Below are 22258 nucleotides of genomic sequence, written 5' to 3'. Positions count from 1 at the left end.
CAACTTGTTCACAAAAAATTCTTCAGAATAAGATTAAAAAAGGATCTAGCCGAGCACTAAAATGTCCCGAGGGTTTCCAGATGGTCCTGAGGGCAGAAGACCTTGAGAAGGACATTCTTCTTCTTTGTCCAAGATCTGTCCCTCCCTACAACTCCATGCCAAACTTTGCTCTCCAGAGATTGCTGCTGAGTCACAACCAACTGACAGTGATCCCAGCAAGGGGCTTTCAAGGTAAGTGAGATGTTGGGGTGGTTTGCCATTTCTTTCCTCTACATGATCTTTTTTTGGTTGTCCCCCATCCTAGAACCAACCCTGTGTAGCTTTCGGGAGCCGACAAGAACGGGTAATACCACACCATTTCACATCCCAGCTTACCTTCACATTTTTACTGGCGTCCTCAGCCATCTGCAAATCTAGTCCCTCTTTGCAGGTGTACAGACAGTCGATCACCTTTTTGTTCTCCAGCTTACCAGAGCGGATCATCAAGCCGGCCAGGTTACCTCGGAAAAACTGGGCCATGCGGTGCTCACCACCTTCATTGAGCAAGGCAAGACAGACACGGTCAGTGCGGTCAACTTCTTTGGTGGGACAGCTCTGCTCATGGTTTTCATTGCACTAGCATGCAGGTTATAGATATCCATTCTAGTGGGTTAACCTTTCTGTCACATCCAAGCACACAGCTGAGGAGGGACAGGAACTTAAAAGGAAGCTCTGCATACAGTAGAGTCCTGTGAGCGAAGGAGGGGAATGGAACGGCCCAGCTCAGCCCTGGAAAATTAAAGGCTCTATCTGTGACCAAAGATGAATCTCAACCCTTGAGCGACATCATCAACCGTTTGACATTTCACGGCTACAATTCAGAACGGGCGGACGGAAAAACGCGTCTCTCATCAACTCCGAAGAGTTTCATATCACACATGTACCACAGAACAAATGAGGGCAAACCTCAACTTCCATGCCGCGGAAATGGAGTGGGAGGGAATGGGTTATGGACGACAATGTGAATAAAAAGAAAACTCGCTTCGCTGTTCGTTAGACAAACAGAGAAGAACAATCCCAAGACGGAGAACATCATTTGTAAGTAATGGGATTGTTCTTGCCTGCTGAAAATGTGTTACTGCTGAGACCTGTCTACCCAAATAAACTCTGTGAACAGCGTGAAGAACTCCTGGAACGAAACCCAGAGAAAAGCTATTTAAGGGACTGGTTTGAGAAACTTACAGCAGTTTATGGCTACTGTTTTTGGAAGAAGAGCTTCGTTTTTATTACAGCTGGGGAGGCCAAAAACTCAAGCGGTCCCATCTTTCCTGTCCCCCCTCCCATATGTTAAGAGCCCCATCACTGGATTCCATTCCTCTTGACAGCTACCAAAATTTAGCTGACAATCCATTAGTGATCTAAAGCCTTAGATGGTGAATGGTTTGTCAGCTAAATTTTAACAGATGCCAAGAGATGAGGGTTCTTCGGACACACGGCCTATTCTTCACCTCACCAGAATTCTCCCATGAGCCACTGATACTTTATACATTCAAACACATTAAGTGTGCATCCACAGGATAATTAAGACATAACACACACACACACCCCTCCCCAGGGACTCAAAAGGCAGTTTGACAAATCACCAGCCTAGAGAATCTACTGGACACACCACAACATCTCCCGTTCGATTTACTCCTAAGCTAAGAGCCTCTTGGTTGCAGTCATTTACTTATATCAAACTATTAAAAACCCTCCAAAGGATCGAAAAGATATCTCCAATTAAGTTCTAAAAGAATAGACAGGCATGAAATGCACCTCCTAAGAAGAGGCATCCCTTCCTCTGGCTCCTGCCTCTTCTCACCTGGGCTTTCATAATCAAAACACAGAGATTTATGCTCCTCCTCAGTAGAAAGACTGCCTTTATTCCTATGCAAATATATGCAGCTCTAATCAGTAGGTTAAGACACCTCTGATTAAATCAATTAAGATTTCTTTGCAACAGGACTCCGGCTCCAGCAGAAGTGCTAAATTGCACCGTTTAACTATTCTTTTCTAAGACAGTTTTAAATTTCATTGCTCAAGCGATGAATAATTAGAGGGTATTTTCCTACTCTGGCAAAACTCTCTGGAGTATCAGCAATTTTCAAATGTACAATTTAAAATAAACGGGAGCAGGCTTTTTTAAAAACACAAAAATAGTCTCTAAGTGAAATGCAAAGCCCGGTGAGAAATAACTAGGAATGTGAACTGCATTGAAAGCACGTGAGCTGGTGGAAAGTGGGGTGGCTAAGAGAACCAGAAAGCTGCTGGTTCAAATCCCACCTCTGGCCTAAACTCACCAGGTGACCTAATGCCAAGCCACACTATTTCAGCCTCAACCCCAAATCTGGATTATGGGAATAGTAACACTGCTTTACTTTGCATGGTTGTTGTGAGAATTACAGCAGTGGTTTTATAGGCTTTGTGGGGTAGTTTGTCATTGCTTTTCCCAGCTATTCTTTACCCCCTAGCTATGAACTAGGTACTCATTTACCGACCAAGAAATGGCTGGCTGGCTTTGACCATGAGCCAGCTGCCAGGATATCTGACCCACAGGGGGCTCGAACTCCTGACCATGTGCATGGCAGTGCAAGCACTTAACCACTACGCTACACGGCTCCTAAAGCCCTTTTGTAAGCAGTAAGCGTCATGCAAACAGCCACAAAGGCTCATTCCGCACATGCAGAATAATGCACTTTCAAACTGCTTTCAGTGCTCTTTGAAGCTGTGTGGAATGGCAAAATCCACTTGCAAACAGTTGTGAAAGTGGTTTGAAAATGCATTATTTTGCGTGTGCGGAAGGGGCCTTAGACATACAAACCAGCATGTCATTCTAAAGATTCCTCTCCATAACCCTCAACGCTACCCCCTCATTTTTGCTTGGTTTAGTAGCTAGATTCAAGTCTAGTGGAGATGAACAAGAGCTTTGGGGTTTAAGCTTCATCAGATATCTGACCAAGGGAGCTTTAGCTCTTGAAAGTTTCTTCCTCTAAAATCTTGTTGGCTTCTTTGGTGCTACTGGACCAAAGTGACTACCATTCTGGAACTACTTAGTTTATGAAAATGCTCTTCCCACTGGCCAGCTGGTTTGGGGACAAGGGTTAACTGCCACTGTGGAACTACAACAGACCACAATGTCCCCCCTCCTCTAGGCAATGCATGCAGCAACGAGTTGAACAGAAGAGAGAGAAAAAGCTATAGATTTTTGCAATAAAAATGCATCCCAGACTCTCCATTTCAGTACAAGTCAACTGCCTGAAAGTCTACTAAGAACAGCATTTTGGTGTTAAGAATCAGAGGGGGCGAAGGGAGGTGAACACATCAGATACAAGCAGCACAATGGAGAAAAATAAACAAGCTCCGCAATGAATTATGTTGATTCAACGGCCGTCAGGCAACGCTGGCATTCCATGCTATGTGTGAGATGAAGCAATGTCTCAGCTTAGAAGTGAACGAAGAAAAGAAAAGAAAAAAAAGTTAAGAAGAGGAACACGGGCAACCTGAAGGGGCCTCAGTCGCTTTTTCTGTGTCATTCTCATTTTCTGTATATTCTGCAGAGCGTTGAGACAAAGAAACAGAAGAGAAAGAAGAAACAAGGAACCAGGCGGTTAGGACTCGTCAGCTGATCTGGCACATCACACCTGGCCTGCACAATAAGCTCACCTGGACCATCATTCTTCAAACAAAGTTGTTCAAAGCATGAATACCAGAATCACGCTACCTCCTCGAGGCAGCAAAACCATGGTCTCCAAGCAGGATCCTTTACAGCCTGGCCACCCCAAGATCCATTTTTCAAAACTGGAGATTGCAGAAAGATGTCTACACAGCAGCCCTGCTCTCCACGACACGGTCACGCTCGTCCTCTGCGCAACCCCGTCTTCCTGGCTCCTATCGTCTCATTTATTTACAAGGGTCACATTTTTATAAACTTGTTAAAAGAGTTTTTTAATTATCTTGCAAATCACAGCCAAAACTTCAGCTGAGATTTACAGGATATAAATACACAAACATACAGGATGCCCACTGGGCGGGAGATGAAGTCGGAGCAAACCGTCAAAAGATGCACTGAGAAATAGAAAGACATCAAAAGGCGGTGTGCTTTAGAAAGCGCTGGTAACCTGCGTTCCTTTTTATTTTCCATCCTCAGATGAATCCCCAGATCCGTTTTCTGAAGATGCCAGCAAGAAAAGCTTCAGCGGCATCGGAGTCTATGACTCAGCACCATGCGGTCTCCAAGGAACGGCTCTTCAAACCTGCCCTGCATGTTAAAGTCTACACTGCAGCCGTGTTTCTTTTTATAGCTATAAAGCAACAAAATTAACTAAGCAAAAAACAAAACAAAACCCTGAACGCTGGAGAAGTGCTCTGGAAAGCGTCTTGAAAAGAGATGCATGATTAACAAGACAGAAACAACAGGCCCCAATCCCAGGCAAGTTCATGTCAAGGCTGACATGTGCCCAAGTGCACGTGGAACAGCAGCCTCTGCTCCGTGTGAGTTCTGGTTTGCGACCCAGTTTGAGAACACAAACTTCTTCGTTCCTGGATGAAGGGTATATGTTTTATATTTTGCTGGCTTTGCTGCTGCAACTGCAGCCAAGATTTATTTCTGGGGGGGAAAAGAGCCAAATATGCATGTGTAGTGCCATCATATTGCAGCCAACTTACGGAGGCCCTGCAGGGTTCTCAAGGCAAGAAACCAACAGAGGTGGTTTGCCACTGCCTGTGCGCAGCAATCCTGGACGACCTGGGAGGTCTCCCACCCAAGCACTAGTCAGAGCCAATCCTGCTTAGCTTTTGAGGTCTCACAAGATAATTTTAGTCTGGGCCACTGAGGACCACTGAGGTCAGGGCAATAGTTATCACTTCTACTATTGGGAACAAAGTGCCATGAAGTTGCAGCTGACCTGACCCCATAGAGTTTTCAAGGAAAGAGGTGCTTGCTATTCCCTGTCCCAGATCAGGCTAGCCGGGGCCATCCAGGTCAGGAATTCCCCAGTACAGAACTCCATAAATAAGCTGGTGGAAAGCCTTTGACAATACATTAAGCTGCCAGAAGTCTGACAGTGTATAATTCATTCCTGCTTGTGCCTTGACTCTTTCCACGGAGGCTGGTGCAGGTCACAATCCTAGTGGGAAGGACCCATAAGCCAAGAGAAGAGGGCAACCAGCGGCGCCCTTCCCTTCCCTTCCCTTCCCTGACCACAAACTACCGACTGCCCAACAGGGACTCAACAAGTTTGCGTTACCTTGCCAGCACGCTCCAACCACCAATTGGGACTCTATTTTGGAGGGGTGAAGCGGATAATCCTCCGTCACTGGGAAAGGGTCGAAGGAGACGCCGTCGACGTAGAGCGTCACTGTCGGCAATTCCACGTTGAGGACATAATGATGCCATTCCTTGTCACACACCTGGCAAAAAAACAGCAGCAGCAGCAGCGGGCAATCCATCAGCAGAGGAAATATGTCTGTTATATCGCACTTCAAACACACAGAGCTTGGTGGACGTGCTGGAGCCCCTTCTGGCCTAAGGAGCTATGGAACGGGCGAATCACTGGACAATTCCAGTTCTTACTATAAAGATGTGCTTCAGAGAGATCTCTGCAAAATTAAGGGACTTAAGCCAGAATTGTCTAATCTTTGAAGTCCTCTTAAATTGGGATTGATTGAGGGACGAAACCTGGGCTCTGATCCATGGAAAACAGTTTTTTTCTGATAGATCGGTTAAGAAGAAGAAGATGAAGAAGAGTTGGATTTATATCCCCCCTTTCTCTCCTGCAGGAGACTCAAAGGGGCTTACAATCTCCTTGCCCTTTCCCCCTCACAACAAACACCCTGTGAGCTAGGTGGGGCTGAGAGAGCTCCGAGAAACTGTGACTTGCCCAAGGTCGCCCAGCTGGCGTGTGTGGGAGTGCACAGGCTAATCTGAATTCCCCAGATAAGCCTCCACAGCTCAGGCAGCAGAGCTGGGAATCAAACCTGGTTCCTCCAGATAAGATACACGAGCTCTTAACCTCCTACGCCACTGCTGCTTCTTGTGAGGTGGGACTCGACTACTTTTTATTATCCAAATGCAGGAAGCAAAGGCCAACGAACAGAGACTAGCTTAAAGCCCTTTTACAAACCCATACCTGTCACCCAAGATCCTTTACCTGGACATGCCAGGAAATGAACTCGGGGCCTTCTGTTTGAACGAAAAGTATTTCTCTGCCACTGGGGTATGGATCCAGAAATGGAAGCACAAGAGCCTTCGGCTGGCTCAGCCTGAATCACTTTGATTTTATTTAGCTGCCTGGAGAGTCTTGGTTGGAAATAAAACAGTCAACATATACATTCAACAGAACGTTTAAAAAGCCTCCTTTTTAACACACCTGGTTCAATTTCCAGTGGAATTCTGCCGGCTTGTAGCTTTGCCCCTCCGAAGGATCTTGACGGAAGAGGAAGACGAATCGGCAATTGTGTACGTACAATGAATAGTGGTGCCGGTTCATGTCTGCATGAGGAAGAGGAGATCCGTTACTATTCCTTCCGCCTCTCTCCATTTCCAAGTCATGTTTTTTTTAATGTTGGCTAGCTACTGCAGTACGCTTCGCACCGAGGAGGAAATGACAAACACGCAAAAAAGAAGCACAGCAAAACCCAGAAGTTAAAGCCACATCTTGCCTCCCATTAGAGCACCCAGACTGCCATCACAGGGTGATAACTCAGAACTGGGGTTTCAGCACATCAGAGAAACATTCCCCCACCCCCCCCAGGCATGTAATTGCTCATCTGAATTTCACCTGGAGGTATACAGGAAGGAAACAAAGCAGTAATGGAAAAGGCTGAGCCAAAATCTGCTATGCTGGTTTTGTGGCTGAACATTGTGGAGCTCAGTTTAGATCAGCGATTCCCAACCAGGGTTCCATGGTACCCTGGGGTGCCGTGAGCATGTCCCAGGGGTACCACGGTAATGCTACCACCCCCCTCACTTTTGCAGTGTCTCCTGCTGGCACCAGCAAGGATATGGAGCTGGCCAAGGGGCAGGGCCTGCCGCAAGGTCAGCAGCTACTTCCCACCCAGCCCCCCATGCTTCCCTGGGGGGGGGGGGAGGTGGGGGGTGGCTGGGAGGGGAAGGTGGGGGGAGGATGGCAGGGGTACTGTGAGATAAGAAGAGCGAGGTCAAGGGTACCATGACGTCGAAAAGGTTGGAAAACACTGGTTTAGATCAAGACCCCTTTAACCTGCAGAAGGGATTCAGCAAACCATTGCCCTGACTGGAGGGATTCTGCAGTTCTGTGGGCCAAGAAGGAAAGGCTTCCAAACCTTTTCTACAAGTTGGAGAGATTTTGGCTTGTTCCACCAAGTGCTGGTGTTCAGCTTGAAGTCTACAGCGTGTTGGACCCATTCAGATAATTAAAAAAACAACAAAACCTTAATGCCCCAAAGACACTTGTGAGGAAGGGGGGCTTCATATTTCTGCTACTGTGATCAATAAGCAAAACAAAAAAAACCCCCACCATCTTGAAAATTAACATCGGGTGGCTGAGAAAGTAAATTCTTTGAAGTGGCTCTCTTGATGAGCCATATCTAAAGACGGGTGTTTCTAATTTCCTTGCCCCTTTCCAATCTAATGACTTACAGCAGCAATATCTTTTTAATTAAGGGGGGGGGGGGATCTTAGTTAGCCTAACTCCGATTCTCATATTAAAAAGATGACTTTGGCTATCAGATTGGCACTTTTTGACCTGGTCTAGCTGCTTGTGAACAGAACTGGCATTTTCCTGGCTCTGTCCCCAGTTCAACAGACCACTTTGTATAGCTCCAGATTTCGGCTTTTGTCTCCTTTGGGACCCAGTGTGCTCAGATTGCTGCATTTGAATTAAATGATTGCTGCATTTGAATTTGATTGCTGCATTTGAAAGTGCCCCCCCCCCTTCCATTTTTATGGAATTAGGGTCCATTACCATCTGTTGGACCCACCCTTTCTTTTCTCCTCTCGGGAGGGTTTAAGAGGGATATTGCGGGCATTGTTATGTTATGTATTAATTGCTGCATTTTAATTTATATTATTTAGAGATTTAACTTATATTTGGTTTTATGTTTATCTGTATTTGAATGTCATGTTGTTCACCGCCCAGAGCCCTTCGGGGGTTGGGTGGTATATAAGTTGAATAAATAAATAAAATAAATAAAATAAAACATGCAGGTTCAAATTTTCATTTGCTAGAGAACCTCGGAGGCATCACCTTCTCTTAGCCTGACAGGACTACACAGGACTGCTGCATGGGTAAAGTGGAAGAGGAAATGTGTATTTCAACCCCAGTTCTTTGAGTAAGGATGAAAGAGGGTACTATCAGAGAGGTTCTTTTTTTTAAATCAAACAAAATCACCATTCCTTTCTCTAGATGAGACAAAGAAACAATTTTGGGGCTCTGTTAAGGTACAGTTATGGAATCCAAGTTATCACATTTCCTGCGTATTGAAACAGTCTTTAAAAATTCCTGTTTGAAAGCGTCCACAGAGCAGTGCTGTTCACAGAGAAAGCTATTCACACTGGGGAAGGGGGAGCGGGGGGGGGGGGGGGGAAATCTGCTCTCCTGGAAGCAAATCAACACTTCTGTGCCGTCAGTTCCCTTGACAAAGATACCAAGGAATCATATTGCAGCGATGATAGCCAACAGCACACTGCCAATGTAGGAGCATCCCATCTGCCTCAACAGGCTGGAACTAACAAAAAAGACGGGTGAAAAAAATTGCTGTATGGAGGAACAGCGGCTGATAATCGCTTCGCTATAAGAGAAGCCATTATGTTTGGTAAATATAAAACTATATTTTATGTAAAATGGTGATGTTTTTTAAAAGGATGTTTGTCAACACTCTTTGGCATCACGTCCGACCAGTCAACTACATGGGGGGTGGGTGGGGATGTAGTTGGGACTAAAAAGTCGCTGTTGCGCATTGGCCCAGCAAACAGGGAGCTTTTCCGAACCTGTCTTGTCCGAATTGCAGAGGATGGTCTCCTTTTCCCTAGACCCGGGTCCGTGCCTCATCCAGACGGAGATCACGAAGGGCTCTTTCATGTTGACGGTGACAACGTTGTCCGGAACCTTCACGGCTTGCGTGCCGTTGAACTCAAAGACTTGGTCGCTGTCGTGGCCGTTGTCTGTTGGAAGGCCTGCCGTCCAGTTGGCGGTGTTACTTGGAGGGGGAAGCAGCTCAGCTGTGCCTGAGGAAGCGCCTGGAATTAAAGGATTGTCACGGGACAGTGCGTGAGTGGATTCCCAAGCAAGGGATTCAAGACAGTTACTTCTCCCGGACGAGTCCTAAGCTTTCGGAATCAGCACTGTCAGAAAGTTACAACTCATGAAGCTGAATCACTGAATGAGACCGTCAGGCCATGAAAGACTCAGTATGGTCAACTTGGATGGCAGCAGTTCTGCTAAGCAGATGCCCTGTCACTGAGCCAAAGACCCTTCCAAAAACAGCTCATACCAAGCAGTGGCGTAGCGCCAAGAGGGTGGGGAGCGATACACCGGGTGTGCACCAATACGCAGGGAGGGGGGAGTTCCGGGGCGTGGCAGGGGCGCAGTTCCCCCTCGCTCCGCCCCTGATACCAGGACAGAAGAGGAAGAAGAGTTTGGACTTATACACCACCTTTCTTTACTGTAAGGAGACTCAAGGCAGCTTACAAGCTCCTTTCCCTTCCTCGCCCCACAACAGACCTCTTGCAAGGTAGGTGGGGCTGAGAGAGTTCCAAAAAGTTATGACTAGGTCACCCAACAGGAATGTAGGAGTGCGGAAACACATCTGGTTCACCAGATAAGCATCTGCCACTCAGGTGGAGGAGTGGGAATCAAACCCGGTTCTCCAGATTAGAATCTACCTGCTCTTAACCAGTACACCACACCGGCTCTCTTAAAAAATGGGGGGGGGGTGTCTTCTGTGAGTTACACAAAAGGTCCACTGATCAATTTCTTAAAACCCAGCAGTTAGAAATTGCCCCCCCCCCTCCAGGGGGCATCTTTTCCTCTGTCCCTCCCCTTTCAGCAATTCTTCCCAATTAGGCTGAGTGGGCAAGAGATTAAAAATTCACAGGAATAACAAAACTACCACACCCGGTGGTTTTTCCCCAGGCCATCTCAGCGCCATCTCACCGCATAGCCTGTGAAGGGATTTCTCGGAGTAGGTGTCTCGGTCGCAACCCTTCCCAATGTGGTTCGTCTCCAGCTCGATCGTGGCTTGGATGGAAGTGATGGGCTCGTCGCACGTCTCCAGGTGGATGTTGGGGAAGAGGGCCAGGGAGCCCGTCCCAGGTTCGTACTCCATCCGCTTGCTCCATCCTGAGCTCGGAAAGAAAGAGATCCGTCAGGCGGGCTTGAACCGCCAGACTGGCATTTAACAACAACCTGACAGGACGGCTGGCGGCAACGGGAAGCCCGCACTCACCTTGCCAGCCGGGCTTGCACGTCGGCTTAATGCTGATCTTCACCAGCACGTCCTCTGCCACTCGCTTCTTCCCGCAGTCATAGGCCGTCACGGTGAGCTTGTACAGGTGCTCCTTGCCGTAATTGAGTTTCTCTGTGTTCTTAATGTAACCTGAAATAAGACATTTCAGCCATTAACGAACACGGTTTTTAACCGCGCCAAGCTGCCTCCTACCAAGTCAGAACGCTGATCAATCTGCGTCTCGGCGTTTTCTGTATGAGCTGCCGTCAGCCAGAAGAAGAAGAAGAGTTTGGATTTATATCCCCCCTTTCTCTCCTGCAGCAGACTCAAAGGGGTTACAATCTCCTTGCCCTTCCCCCCTCACAACAAACACCTTGTGAGGTGGGTGGGGCTAAGAGAGCTCCGAAAAGCTGTGACTAGCCCAAGGTCACCCAGCTGGCGTGTGTGGGAGTGCACAGGCTAACCTGAATTCCCCAGATAAGCCTCTACAACTCAAGCGGCAGAGCTGGGAATCAAACCCGGTTCCTCCAGATCAGAATGCACCTGCTCTTAGCCACTACGCCACTTCCCCAACACCTGCCTACCCAAGATCCTTTTAGGCTAGACTTTCTGGGAGCTAAATCTGGGACATCCTGTATGGAAAGCAGATGTTCCACCACAGACCCATGGAAAAAATTGCTATGTGAAGCTGACACACATCTCGTCAGACTGTGGGTCTGTCTAACTCAGCACTCCCTGGCCCAGTTTCCCCAGGGCCTCTCCAAGAACGTGGAAATAGCTGGGGCTGAACCTGCAGATTTCGAATGCAGAACATGGACCCTGTTGCTGAGCTACAGCCTACCCAAATATTAAGACTGCAAATGCCTTCGCAGACCAGGTGCTCGGATGCAGCAGCAGCAGGAGGCCATTGCTTTCACATCCTGCATGTGAGCTCCCAATGGCACCTGGTGGGCCACTGTGAGTAACAGAGTGCTGGACTAGATGGACTCTGGTCTGATCCAGTAGGCTCTTTCTGATGTTCTTAATTAATAGATAATAAATCCCCAGCCTCCCAAGTTAGAGCCCCAGACGTGAAAGAGAATTCTGTGGCATGTTCCAAGGGGCACCGCTGCTTCTTGCTAGAACACGACCCAGCCCAGTGGAGCACATCACCCCAGGTGAACTGAAAAGTCCACAAAACTTTGCAACGTATCCAGCTGCTCCTGTCTGGCTGGAAGTGGCAGAATGACTGAAATAAATACCATTGTCCTTGTTTCAGATGAAATACAATGGTGACTGGCAACATGTCCTTTAAGGAGGCTTATCTACCCCTGCAATTGGTCTTTAAGGAGAACCCCTGTAAGTCTGTGAGCAAAATCGGGGCTCTCAAGAACACAGCAAAACACTCTTATTTTTATAGGCAAAAATAGAGAAAAAATAAAACACCGAAAAAGCAGAAAGAAGAAGAGAAGAGGAGGAGGAGTTTGAATTTATACCCCACCTTTCTCTCCTGTAAGGAGACTCAAGATGGCTTATAAACTCCTTTCCCTTCCTCCCCCCACAACAGACACTATGTGAAGTAGGTGGGGCTGAGAGAGTTCCAAAGAACTATGACTAGCCCAAGGTCAGCCAGCAGGAATGTAGGAGTGCGGAAACACATCCGGTTCACCAGATAAGCCTCTGCCACTCAGGTGGGGGAATCAGACCCAGCTCTCCAGGTTAGAATCCACCTGTTCTTAACCACTACACCACACTGGAGAGAACAAACAGGAGTTCTTCTTGCGGTACCATACAGCCACCACAATTAAAAGGGACTAGTTTTAAATGCTGGTGCAGCACGAGGCTGACTGGACACCATTCCAGGGACACAGAATAAGCCCAAATGCCTGCTCCCCCTCCCCCTCCCCCCCTTACCATCCTTGTCGATCGCAAAGGGAACATCCGGAGTCACGATTTCATAGCTGCAGATCTGGCTGAACTGGGGGGAGCAGTCGGCATCCACGGCTTCCACCCTCAGGATGCTGTCGTACCTCTTCCCTTCGATCACCGTCGCCTTGTAAGACTTCTCCTTAAATACAGGCGCGTACTCATTCACATCGTTCACCTGGATGTGCACGGTTGCTCTGGAAACACAAGAGGCTCTCAATAACATCGGGATAAGTTCAAAAGTGAAACGGCACGACAAGGTTTCGTCACAGAAAGCGAGGCAGGGGGACAAGCGCGTGAGGTTCTGCGCATCCTCGGTCCCAACTTCCGTTCGCGGGAAAAGTCAAAAAGTGGTCGGTGCAGCCAAGGACCACTGCATGATTGGGGACTCTGCTTCTTCACTCAGTTCCCAAGAAGGCTCTGTTCTCCGGCGTTCAGTTGAATGGGGACCCTGCTCCCTTGCACGCAGCGAATGCATGAATGTTATCCATATGGGAGGAGCCCATGGCTAAGAGACAGAGTATCTGCTGGGTATGCAGAAGGTCCTAGGTTCAATCCCCACCATCTCAACTTAAACACACAGGTAATAGGAAATGTGAAAGACTTCAGCCTGAGAGCTTGGCAAGCCACTGAGTAGAAAATGCTAAATTGATTCAGTATGAAGGAGGAGGAGGAAGAAGAAGAGGAGGAGTTTTGATTTATACTCCACCTTTCTCTCCTGTAAGGAGACTCAAGGTGGTTTACAAGTTCCTTTCCCTTCCTCTCCCCACAACAGACACCTTGTGAAGTAGGTGGGGCTGAGAGAGTTCCAAACAACTGTGACCAGCTCAAGGTCACCCAGCAGGAATGTAGGAGTGCGGAAACCCATCTGGTTCACCAGATAAGCCTCTGCCACTCAGGTGGAGGAGTGGGGCATCTTCATGTGTTCATGGGCCTATTGTTTCTAGAAGCTGTTCAATTTTCAATTCCAGAAGCTTCAGATTTGTTCCTGGGGGGGGGGTGGGGTGGGAATCCTCCATATCATCTACTGTGTTTGCTCTTATTCCTCTCTCACAGATGCAAGGATGGAGGCAGGTTGCCAGGGAACCTCCGCGTTCAGAGGCAGTCTACCTCCAAATACCAGTGCTGGGAGGCAGCCTCAGGGAAAGGCCTCAGCCTCTGTACTCTGCTGCAGGACCTTCAGAGGAACAGGTTGGCCACTGTGTGAAACGGGATGCTGGATTAGATGGTCCCCTGGTCTGAGACAGCAGCAGGGTTCTCCTTATGAGTTCATGACAGGGGTGGGGGATTACAACGCACACCTTTTTATCTAACCATACTTGCAAATACTTAAAACGGGGGCGGGAATTGCTTTTTAAGCTCAACCCATAAAGCAAAATCCAGTCGCCACTCAATAGTTTGAACCCATCACTCCTTGTCCTAGTCTCTGGAACGGAAGAAAACAAGCTTGCTGCATCTTCAACATGACATCCCTTCAAATATTTAAACACGGCTATCATAATGTCACGCCTTAACCTTCTCTTCTCCAGACAAAACAAACCCAGCTCTCTAAGTCGCAAAAGATGGCTGCATTTTATGAATATACCTTATTAAGCACTGAACTACGGGAGCTTAAATTAGGATAGGGTTATTGGCTCATTCAGAGTTAAGGGAGACTTGATTACTACCCAAGAACTGAATCAAGACACACACACACAATTCATCTTATTCCCTGGAGACAGGAAAGAAATAAAGGTCAGTACATGGAAAGGAAAAAAACACAAGCGACAGTTTGCCAAACACCTACAGTGTTCACGTTTGCCAGAACAGGCTACAAGGAAATCTGGGGCTGCCAATACGTCCTACTTGTACTTGAAGGTTATTAGGGGGGAAATGTCCATTTTAGTTTAGTAAGCACAACCAACATGAGAATCAATGCCGGTCAAGAATCAGAAATGCAGACACTATCAGGAAACAAAACTCATTTGTCCTTCTGGAGCATTGATTTAATTCGCAGGCTTGTTTTGCTTCTGAGAACAGCCTTGATTTTGCTGAGTCAGCATTCCACCAAAGGGAGGGGGAGGATCAGCTACATACTTTGCATCCCTCAAACACATTTCCATTTTTGTTAAATGCACACATTTGTATCCTTCAAAAAGACAGCCCTGGAGTTCAGACTGCCCGACAAAAGCAACTCTCAAATGTGCAGCTTTTGGGGAAGGAAATGGATGCATTGGGACCACAGCACTGGGAATTTATTTCTACCCTTGAAACGATTCCCCCAACAATGATTTATTTGTGGGTGAGGAACCCTCAACCTTGGCAAGTATTTTGATAGAAGACCTCCAAAGAATACCAAGGTCATGACGTGGAGGCAGGCAATGGCCAAACACCTCTGCCTGCATGCTTCGGGCCTCGAAAACCCTAATGGGGTCAACGCAAGTCGTTTGCAACTTGATGGCACTTTAGACACACACAAGTAGTGCTGCGGGAGGGAGAGGAGAGGAAGAAGAATCAAACTCTTGGATCAACAGGGAGTTTGGCTCCCAGATCAGCTTCCTGGGCCAGTGGAAGAGGGCAGAAGGCACTATACCACATTCTTAATGAGGAGAGGGGAGAAGCAGTCTAGTCTTCTGACAAGCAAGGGACCATCTTCCTTCTCCCATACTCCTGGGCCCCTCTTTTGCCTGGTGGAGAAGAGCACCCAAGCCTCTCTGCATTGTGTCTGCAAAGCCTGATATGTCTGTCTGGCCACCTCCTCCAAACTGTAGAGCAAACACACACCCTTTCAGAACCTGGGGACTTGAGAGGCATACCATAGACAAGACCGGGGTGGGGGTGGGGGCAGGTTTGACAAGGCCACTCACTCAACACTGGCTGTAGATGTCTTATTTGGCATCTCCTTTCCTGAGCAACCCTACCCTACTTTCCCCCACAAAGCAGTCTGCAGGCTCCTCTGAAGCAGCTTTTTTTAGGGAATCGGGAGCAAAACAAGATATCCATTTGGGTTCCAGGTTGCCTCAACCCAACCCAGCTTCTCAGCAACCGTACAGCAGCTGGGAGTAACAGCTCTTAAACAATAAAGCAGAAAGCGTTTGGGCTCAGAACACTGTTGCGTGGGGCAGGCTCCGGCCTCCCTCACAGATGTTTTCCATGCTGAAACCGCATGGGATTTACTTCCCTGTTTTCCCCGCTCCATGTGCACCCAACTCTTGAAATAAGAAAGCATTTCCTTTGGCCCTGGGTGTTGCTGTGAACGGCTGCCGTCACCCCCTTCCTCGTGAAGGGAGCTTTGAAACTCAAGAACTCATATCCCCAAAATCCCAATGGTCTGTTGATGCTAATGGACTCGAATCCAGCTCTCTTCTTCCCCGGCCTCAGGAGCCTAACCCCGCCCCAGTGCTTCTAGCAGAGGTCTTCCTTGGGCCCCACCTTCCCCTGAGGGATTTTAAAAGGTTTTCAAGCAGCATCTCTCTTTCTTTTACCTGCCTCACTGTTACATCGATTACTGGGTCCACTTAGTGCTTCTGAACTAGTTAGAAATGACGACGTCGCTTGAAACCCACCCACCCCTTTAATGCATCGCTGCCGAGGTACTAAAACTGTCAAAGCAGTGCAAATTAGTCTTTCAATGCATTAGACAAGAGCATTCAGTGGAAGGAGATTATGGCTGCAAGGGGCTACGGCTCCACCACAATGTGCACTTGGCTTGAACAGAGTCGATTTTTCTTTCACGGCACCCCAATTTCCTCCCAAGGCTGCTCCAGAAGGGGAGAACTTGGGCTGAGCTGATGTTCAAACTCTACTACTACTACAGAGATAGAATCAAAGCATTGGAAGCGACCTCAAGGGACACCAAGTCCAACCCCCTGCAGTGCAGGAAACAACTGCTTCATCTCACTCTCCAAACTAGGCAACGAGGCACTGTTCTTCCCATCCTAGGCCACGCCTGGATGCCCTTTGGGTGGGATTCTCTTTGGCACGATGAGCCGCAGCGGGAGAACTGCCGACTGCTTACGGGGCATAAACAGCCCTCCGCCGTGCCTCTCTGAGAGGGCTTTGTTAACTGTCCATGAGGGTTATGCAATTGGACTTAGTGCCACAACGGTGATGCCCCCTCTCTCTGCCAGGAAGGGGGAGAGCCTACCTTGCAAGTTCTGTAAACGCAACTACTCCACGGCAGGCACAAGTGACATAAAGCACTGTACCGGGTAGGATTCACTGGGGTGGGTTTTCTGGGAAAATCTGAATCGGAAAATCTGCCGGCTGAAATTTAAATCACGTTAGGCAAAAGAAGGCAAATGAATTGCGTGCCCTGAACCCTGAATGAACAGTGGGGCTTATTCATGCTTTGTATCACACATTTAGACCATCTGACATGATTGATTTGCTGCAGGACAGCCTAGACAACTAGAGATAAAGTGGCTACATTTATATATAGGGGCAGACCATTTTCCATGGAAAACGCAGCCTCGGGAATTCTTCTGGCACGTGGTCCACCCCGCATCACCAACAGGCCTTCATAAAGAAACTAACAGTTTAAAAAGATCCAGAAGTGTTGAAATCGGTTTTTGGGGGCACAGCCTGACTACTTTAGAACAGGACTGGAGGATTCTTAAGGTCTGCCTGCTGTTCCGTGAGACCACCCCCCACACAGCCACCACGGCAAGCATCTTGCCTTCATTCATTCCACATGGAGAAACCACATCGCCTCCGGAATGCTGGACCCCGCCCCTCCCCCTCCCCCGCCCACCCACTGACTACTTACTTGTGGGATTTTTTCGCGCTGGCTCCATCTGGTCCCTTCCCACAATCGTACGCTTGGATGGTAAACGTGTAGTCCTTCTGCAGCTCGCAGTCAAGTTTTTCTTTGGATCTGATCATGCCCTCGCCGGTGGACTTATCCACCACCACGGCTTCAAAGGGGACATTTTGCCCATGAATTTTGAATCCGCAAATCTCACCTACGAGATTCAAAGCGACTCTGGTTAGCACTTCCGAGTAACAAAGGGGATAAGGGGCGCATTTGCGTGCCGTGTTGGCTTTTATTTTTTTTCTCTCAAAAAAAACAACAAGACAAATATCACTCGACATTTGTTTTTGCAGCCAAGGGTTTTGTGAGAGGTCTGTGGACAAAGCAAAAGACACTGTGCTTTTAAAGATGGGTGAGATCTGGGAGCTGGTAGTTAAAAAAAAATAAAGCATACATCTGCTTTCCAAGCAACTGGTTTACTTTGCATCCAGTCATGCAGGAGTACGAAAAGAGAAAGATGTAGACAGGCATTTCACAGGAGTACTTGAGACAAACTCTAGGGGTGGGGGGGGAGTAGAGATCTTAGAACAGCATAGTAGCCAAGGCCGCCGGGAGTATCTTCTATGCCAAGCTGCTGGGAAATGGCGAAGGCAGCTGGTTGGGTTTTGACCAGAGCCAGAAAGTTAAAAATGCACAGTTACGAAGTTGAGAAGAGGTGAAAGGAAGCTTAAAAGGGGGATATAGAAGATTCAGCACTGTAATTAACAAAAATTCTGTCAATGAAGCCAAAGGACAAAGTCTTCCTGTGCAATGTACCTGACTTTGAAAAAACAAAACAATCCAAACCAAACCAAACAAATCCCAGAGTCGGGGGAATCAAAACAAACTACTGAATGGAAAAAGGTAGAAATACCAACTGTCTCAGGCATCCATTTCAACAGCCATCTTATTCACTCCGTCAGAACCTCCCCTCCGCTTCCTCCCCCCAGGCCTCCAGGTGAGACATTTCACCTGCTCAGCAGGTAACCTAACATACCCAAAGGAGGAAACAGGTCCGGTGCATTCAGAACAGTTCCCATTTCCCAACGACTGACCGCTGGGAAACAGCTGCCTTCTGCACCTTTCCTGCCTGCAGTTGCTCCCTTCTTCTGTTGGCACCATGAACCATGATCGGTTTCAAACTTGGAGCTAGCAAACCACAAATATTAGTGCCAGGGGTGTCTGTGGATGGAAATGCACACTTGCTTCCAAAAAGGGACACAAAGGAATGGCAGAAGCGGGGTTTCAAGTTTACGGGGGGGATGGGACTTCCGCAGCTGAGATGAGGACCATCCCACGGAACTTCATATTCAACTGCATCCAAGATGACACGCAAGTTTAGCTGCAAATCGTTGCCGTACATTGTATAGATCCAAGGTTTCCATACATGTTTGAGGGTAAACTAATAATTACTGAAATGCAAACAAATATGCCCTGCAAAACAAACTGTCCAAGAGAATACAAGGGATGGCAAGAAAAACCACCTCTTTTCAAAAAGCCAGCTACACAGCTTACATATTAATAACTGCACAGTTCAAATGGATGTCTGATTTACAGATATTTCTAGCCAAGGGTTGGTTACATAACATTTTAAAATCAATATATATTTATATATATTTTGAGGGGGGAGGAGAGAGTACTGGGGGAATAAAATGGGGTCAAAGAGCATGACAGGATCTTCTGTTTAAGTGCTGATTCCCCATTTTCAAAACCAAAAGTTAGTAGGTTAATATTCATAAAAGGGATAGAAAGAACCCTTTATCACCTTCTTTGGTGACTGTCACCTCAAAACTCTCTAAAGGGAGAAAAGATAAACCCGAGTCAGTAAATGCAGGAGAGACTGAAGAGGGAGCAAATAAGGAAAAAAAATAACGGAAGGTCAAGAGATTCAGACATTACACATTTCTTTTTCAAGAATTAGAATCCAGTTCTTAGTTACTGTAAATTCAGTGGAGCCAATTTTCAGCTTATTTGGTGAGGGGTCACCCACCCACATGCAAAGGTCACGGACAATGGCAACGCCATCTTAAATGTACACATTTTTATTTATAATCGTTCCATTCACAAGGTACTTCAGATAAAACAGTTTTAGCATCGACTGAATCTATCCCATTAAATCCATCCAGTTTCTTCTAACTTGCTTTGTTCGCTGCCCTCCCTTCTACAAAATAAAGAGTTCTTCCTTTGTCTGAGGAAAACTTCCTTTCCAACACAGTGGAAGGGACTCCTTACATCCAATCCTATATATCTGTCTGAATTAGACAAAAGATAGCTGAATCGTCCTGAAAAGATGCTTTGCAGTAGCCTTCCCATGCCCACCCAAACATGTTAATTAACACTGTTGATGGTGAGGTAGGTCTCCAGCACTGATTGGCTGACCTGCTGTGGTGGTATGGCATGTTCAGCCACTCAGGGAACTAAACATGTTTGCTGTCCCGATTCAGAGAGGGAAAGAGATACTGCCTGCCAGAATGGGACGAAAACACCACGCTGAGGCACTGGGAAGAGGTCCTGGGATGTAAGGCGGGTATGGAACAGAAAGGTTGTGTAGAGTAGGGAACAGACTAACAGGGGTGGCCAACCTATGGCTCTCCGGATGTTCATGGACTACAATTCCCATCAGCCCCTGCCAGCATGGGAGTCCATGAACATCTGGAGAGCCATAGGTTGGCCACATGACTAGAACATGAATGGGGGCAGGTACAGAATATGGGATGAAGGAGTTGGAGAATTGGAAACACAAACGGGTTGATCAGAACAGAGGGGCTCTGAAAAGACTTGACAGATTTTAAGATCATGACTGTATCCTGGGAGTAGTGGAACGGCGAAGAGACTGTGAGGAAAGATGGCTGAAGGGTATCGGGCCAAAATGGCCGGGGGGGGGGGGGGGGGGTCTAGGAATTTGAAGTAACAAGAGGTTGGAGGTTGGAGACACAGCCCTGCAATATCCTTTCTGGGATACTGTGACCAAAACTGCACACAGTCTTCGTGCATCATGGACTACCAGACAGCTGAGTCACATGACCACAAAGAGGGTGGAGAGAGGCTAAATGTGCTCCCCGTCCCCCCCCCCCCAAGCTCTTTAGAAGATGCTGTAAATCAATGCCCCCCTAAGTGCAGCTTTCTCTACTTCTCCAAGGAAGCAACTCTCAAGCAGCAGAAGATCTGGGAGCTGGGCGCAAAAAACACACGCTGGTTTCTTTATCTCTGGGCTTCGCTTTAACGAACAAAGAAGCCAGATTAACAGCAAGAGGCTTCGTTCCTCGCACAGTTCTACATCGAGGTTATTTAACACTGAACAAGTGCGGGCCTGTGATCACTCTTCAGCGTAATGGAAAAAGAAATATATATATATATATGGAGGATAATAGCAACTTCTTAATCAATGAATCTCTGGTTACAAAGCTGACACCCTCTCGTGTGGGTCTCTCTCTAGAGTATTTAGGAGTATTTATAACCAGGTTCTTTTTTTCTTTTTCTTTTTTTTTTAAAGCACCAGGGTTGAAATCTCCTCTCTCAGAAAGGAAACTGCGGGTTTTATTGAACTGGCAACTCTGATGAAAAACTGTACAAAGGCTATGACTGCTGAATGAGGGGTAAAGATGGAGGAGCGTGGTATAGTGGTTAAGAGCAGGTGGATTCTAATCTGGAGAACCGGGTTTGATTCCCCACTGCTCCACCTGAGTATGCGGAGGCTTATCTGGTGAACCAGATGTGTTTCCGCACTCCTACATTCCTGCTGGGTGACCTTGGTCCAGTCACAGTTCTCTCTGAACTCTCTCAGCCCCACCTCACTAGGTGTCTGTTGTGGGGAGAGGAAGGGAAAGGAGCTTGTAAAGCCACCTTGAGCCTCCTTACAGGAGAGAAAGGGGGGGGGGGTATAAATCCAAAATCATCATCTTCTTCTAACATAATGGCAATTTCTTGAGGAAATTGGCTTCTCACTGCATGCTAGAGGGCCTAGGGATCGTTCAAAAAAACAAGCTCCCCTTCCTGCCCCCCCCCCACATTTTTCTTATGGAAAATCCAGAAACAAACACCTACATTTTCTCTTTTAGAATGAATAACGTGCTTCTTAGAGCAAGCCTTTTCACACTCAACATGTGTTCCGTGAAAACGTTTGACAACTTTCTCAATTTTGCCAATGGAAAAACTGGGAACTTTTGGGGACTGCTAACAAAAGCTCTTTTACTAGAGATATATACAATATATTGCAATTTCTGCCATCTTGAGAAGTATGTTTTAATGTTAGTGCTTTAATATTAATTGTGAATTTATGTATATGAGTTATTTTTCTTTGGTGGAAGCCGCCCTGAGCCCGTCTGTGGTTACCTGTCACTGCAGAATGACAACCTACAAAAATGACCAGGTGGATCTCCCCCCAGGGCAAGAGGGGGAGGTGTGGCACTGCAAACAGAAATGGCAGGAAAAGGGAAAACCTCTCACTTGTTTTACCAAAGCCATTTTCAAGCAGGGTCCTATAATACTGGCCCACCTTACAGGGATGATGTAAGGATTACAAGGCAGCATCTGCCAATCTCTTTGAATGCTGGAAGTGCAAACCAAATGCAACATGTTCATGCTGAGGAATGCAGAAAGGTATACAAGGGAGGTATCAGGTGCCACTCAAGCCTCAACTCCCTTCCTGCTTTAGGCCAAGGTCCACTCGCATCGAGGCCATGAACACAAGGCAAATGGTTGCCTTGCTGGGAACAGCAACCTGGGCTGCCCATCAGGGAGCTCAAGGGCCACTGGCCCAGCGAGCACAAGAGCCCTGCTTTGTTGCCATCTCTGCGAGTGGAAACCGGCCAAATTCCCCCACCGGCTGAATCAGGAATGCTCCTGAAAATGCCAGGCCGCCTGCCACTCGGGCTGACGCCACAAGAGCGGCTTAAACACAACAACTGCCCACTTTCAATTAGCGGGTATGCCCCCCCCCCCCCACTACCCTAACCTTCCAAGCTCAACATTCCCATGAAAGCATTTATGTTGCCAGCAGAGCATACAGCTGGCCAGGGCAGGATGGCAGAAAGCCCAACAGAGGATATCGAAAGTGGGAGAGAGGGAAAGTGTGTTAATGTGGCAGTTGTCTCGGCTTGCTATAAAAATCAGAAAGAGAGAAAAGGCCGTTCAGCTCTT

General features: G+C 47.4%; 1 protein-coding gene across 4 annotated transcripts in view; it reads right to left on the bottom strand.

Moving 5' to 3' along the window:
- Positions 1-22258, bottom strand: part of CLSTN1 (calsyntenin 1) — a 49883-nt gene that overhangs the window by 10518 nt on the left and 17107 nt on the right. Inside the window, exons 3-12 of one of the 4 annotated variants that reach the window (XM_048519364.1) lie at positions 18885-18914; positions 17096-17291; positions 12337-12545; positions 10444-10593; positions 10152-10337; positions 8987-9235; positions 6387-6508; positions 5265-5427; positions 3519-3569; positions 376-533 (exon numbers count right to left, since the gene is read on the bottom strand). In XM_048519364.1, coding sequence (XP_048375321.1) covers positions 376-533; positions 3519-3569; positions 5265-5427; positions 6387-6508; positions 8987-9235; positions 10152-10337; positions 10444-10593; positions 12337-12545; positions 17096-17291; positions 18885-18914 — 1514 coding nt within the window. The remainder of the gene's footprint in view (positions 1-375; positions 534-3518; positions 3570-5264; positions 5428-6386; positions 6509-8986; positions 9236-10151; positions 10338-10443; positions 10594-12336; positions 12546-17095; positions 17292-18884; positions 18915-22258) is intronic. The other 3 variants (XM_048519366.1, XM_048519365.1, XM_048519367.1) reach the window with 3 other exon arrangements.

This window comes from Sphaerodactylus townsendi, linkage group LG16 (genome assembly GCF_021028975.2).
Source record: "Sphaerodactylus townsendi isolate TG3544 linkage group LG16, MPM_Stown_v2.3, whole genome shotgun sequence".
Lineage (NCBI taxonomy): Eukaryota > Metazoa > Chordata > Lepidosauria > Squamata > Sphaerodactylidae > Sphaerodactylus > Sphaerodactylus townsendi.
Note: the sequence above shows the minus strand (reverse complement) of the source record. Positions and strands in the feature narration are given on the sequence as shown.